This window comes from Pipra filicauda, unplaced genomic scaffold (genome assembly GCF_003945595.2).
Source record: "Pipra filicauda isolate LSUMZ 115617 unplaced genomic scaffold, ASM394559v2 scaffold1060_size32996_pilon, whole genome shotgun sequence".
Classification (NCBI taxonomy): domain Eukaryota; kingdom Metazoa; phylum Chordata; class Aves; order Passeriformes; family Pipridae; genus Pipra; species Pipra filicauda.
In genome coordinates, this window is record NW_024103497.1 from 49 (window position 1) to 1,627 (window position 1,579).

The 1,579-nt window shown below is 47.8% G+C and overlaps 1 protein-coding gene across 1 annotated transcript; it reads left to right on the forward strand.

Annotated features, from left to right (window-relative positions):
• Nucleotides 1-217: 217 nt before the first annotated feature.
• Nucleotides 218-1,205, forward strand: LOC114003214 (BTB/POZ domain-containing protein KCTD9-like; the record flags this gene model as incomplete). Its single annotated transcript, XM_027749910.2, has 3 exons — nucleotides 218-397; nucleotides 653-786; nucleotides 980-1,205. Coding segments are annotated over 3 exons (431 nt in total), but the record flags the coding sequence as incomplete, so codon positions are not given.
• Between the last annotated feature and the right edge of the window lie 374 nt (nucleotides 1,206-1,579).

Consider the following 1,579-nt stretch of genomic DNA (forward strand, 5'->3'; position numbering starts at 1 on the left):
TGCTGTGCCAGCCTGGGGAGGGCTGACCTGTCAGGCTCTGTGCTGGATGGAAGAGCTGCTGCAGCTTGGGAGGGCTGGGCTTGTGTTAACAGAGAGCAGCTGGAACAAACAGAGGGGTGTAAAACATCGAGTTCTTAAATATATTCTAGAGTTGTTCTGGTTCCCAAAGCTTTTACACCTCCTCACACTAATGATTTAATGGGATTGACTCCCAAAGCAGAAATTAAAAGTGTCTTCTTGATTGTCTTTGGTGTTGTTCTTCCGGCCCTCAGTGACTCCTGTCTGTGCCAGTGTGCCAACCTGCCAGGGGTGAAGATGCTGCGCTCCAGCGCAGAGGGAGCGTCCCTGAAAGGCTGCAACTCTGAGGACCCATCAGGCCCCAAAGCTAATCTGGAAGGTGAGAAGCTTTTGCCTTGTGAATCTGTGCCAACTGAAGCCTGTGTTTGTGCATTTCTATGGCCCGGAAAAGGTCCAGCTGTGGTTTGTCCAACCCTGAGAAGGGCCCACAAGGGCTGCACTGAGTCTGTGACCATCTCAGCCCCAAATCCCCTTGTCCTCCTCCAATTCACACAGCTCTGAGGCAGCACCAGTGTGGAGCTGCTGTGTTTCTGACTGTTTTTCCTCACAGAACTCCTTTCTGTGTGTGTTCCAGGTGCCAGCCTGAAAGGAGTGGCCATGGAGGGCAGTCAGATGACAGGAATTAACCTCCGAGTTGCAACAGTGAGAAACCCCAAACTAAAGAACTGTAACCTCAGGGGAGCAACGTTGGCAGGAACTGATTTGGAAGTGAGTTGGGATTCATTTTCCATCCTATTCCTTTCTCTCCTCTAGTCAGCTGGTAACTGGGGGGATTGCTGGCTTTTGGCTGACCTCTCCAGCTTCAGAGTACAATGGAGTTCAGGTAAATGGACTTCAAGTAAAGCTTTGAACAGAGTTCTGGGTGCATTCCATTGACACTTCTTTTTCTTTTCCCCTTCAGAATTGTGACCTATCAGGTTGTGACCTCCAGGAAGCCAATTTGAGGGGCTCTGATGTGAAAGGAGCCACCTTTGAAGAGATGCTGACCCCCCTGCACATGTCCCAGAGCGTCAGATAGGGAAGAGAAGACGTCAAAGAGGAAGGAATCCAAACATTTGTTGTGACTTTCTTCACCTCCTCCCCTTCCTGAGTTAGAAGGAATGGTTATTAGACAACTTCCATTTGCAGTAGTGCCCAAGTAGACTCTTTTTGGTCACTTTTGGTGAGGGAATTTTTATTTCAGAGGTGGAAAGAGAGAGTTTCTCCCTTTGTGAAGAGAGTGAGGAAGTGGGCTGGTTCTGAAACCAGAAGTGGGGCTGGTTTGGGGGGGGAGGGTTCAAGACTTTCATTGTTTAGCATTGCCTGACTTTGGAATGCATTTTAATTTCTAAAGCACAATATATGCAATTCTATTTATTAAGTCTGTAGCTGCAATATGAATAGAAAATGTTATTGCTGTATAGTAGCAAACAAAGTGGAGGTTTACAGGTAGACAAGTGTATTTACAGTCAGTGTCTTCATTCCTGCAGGGTGTTAATGCCAGGGGTGGTCACACAGGATG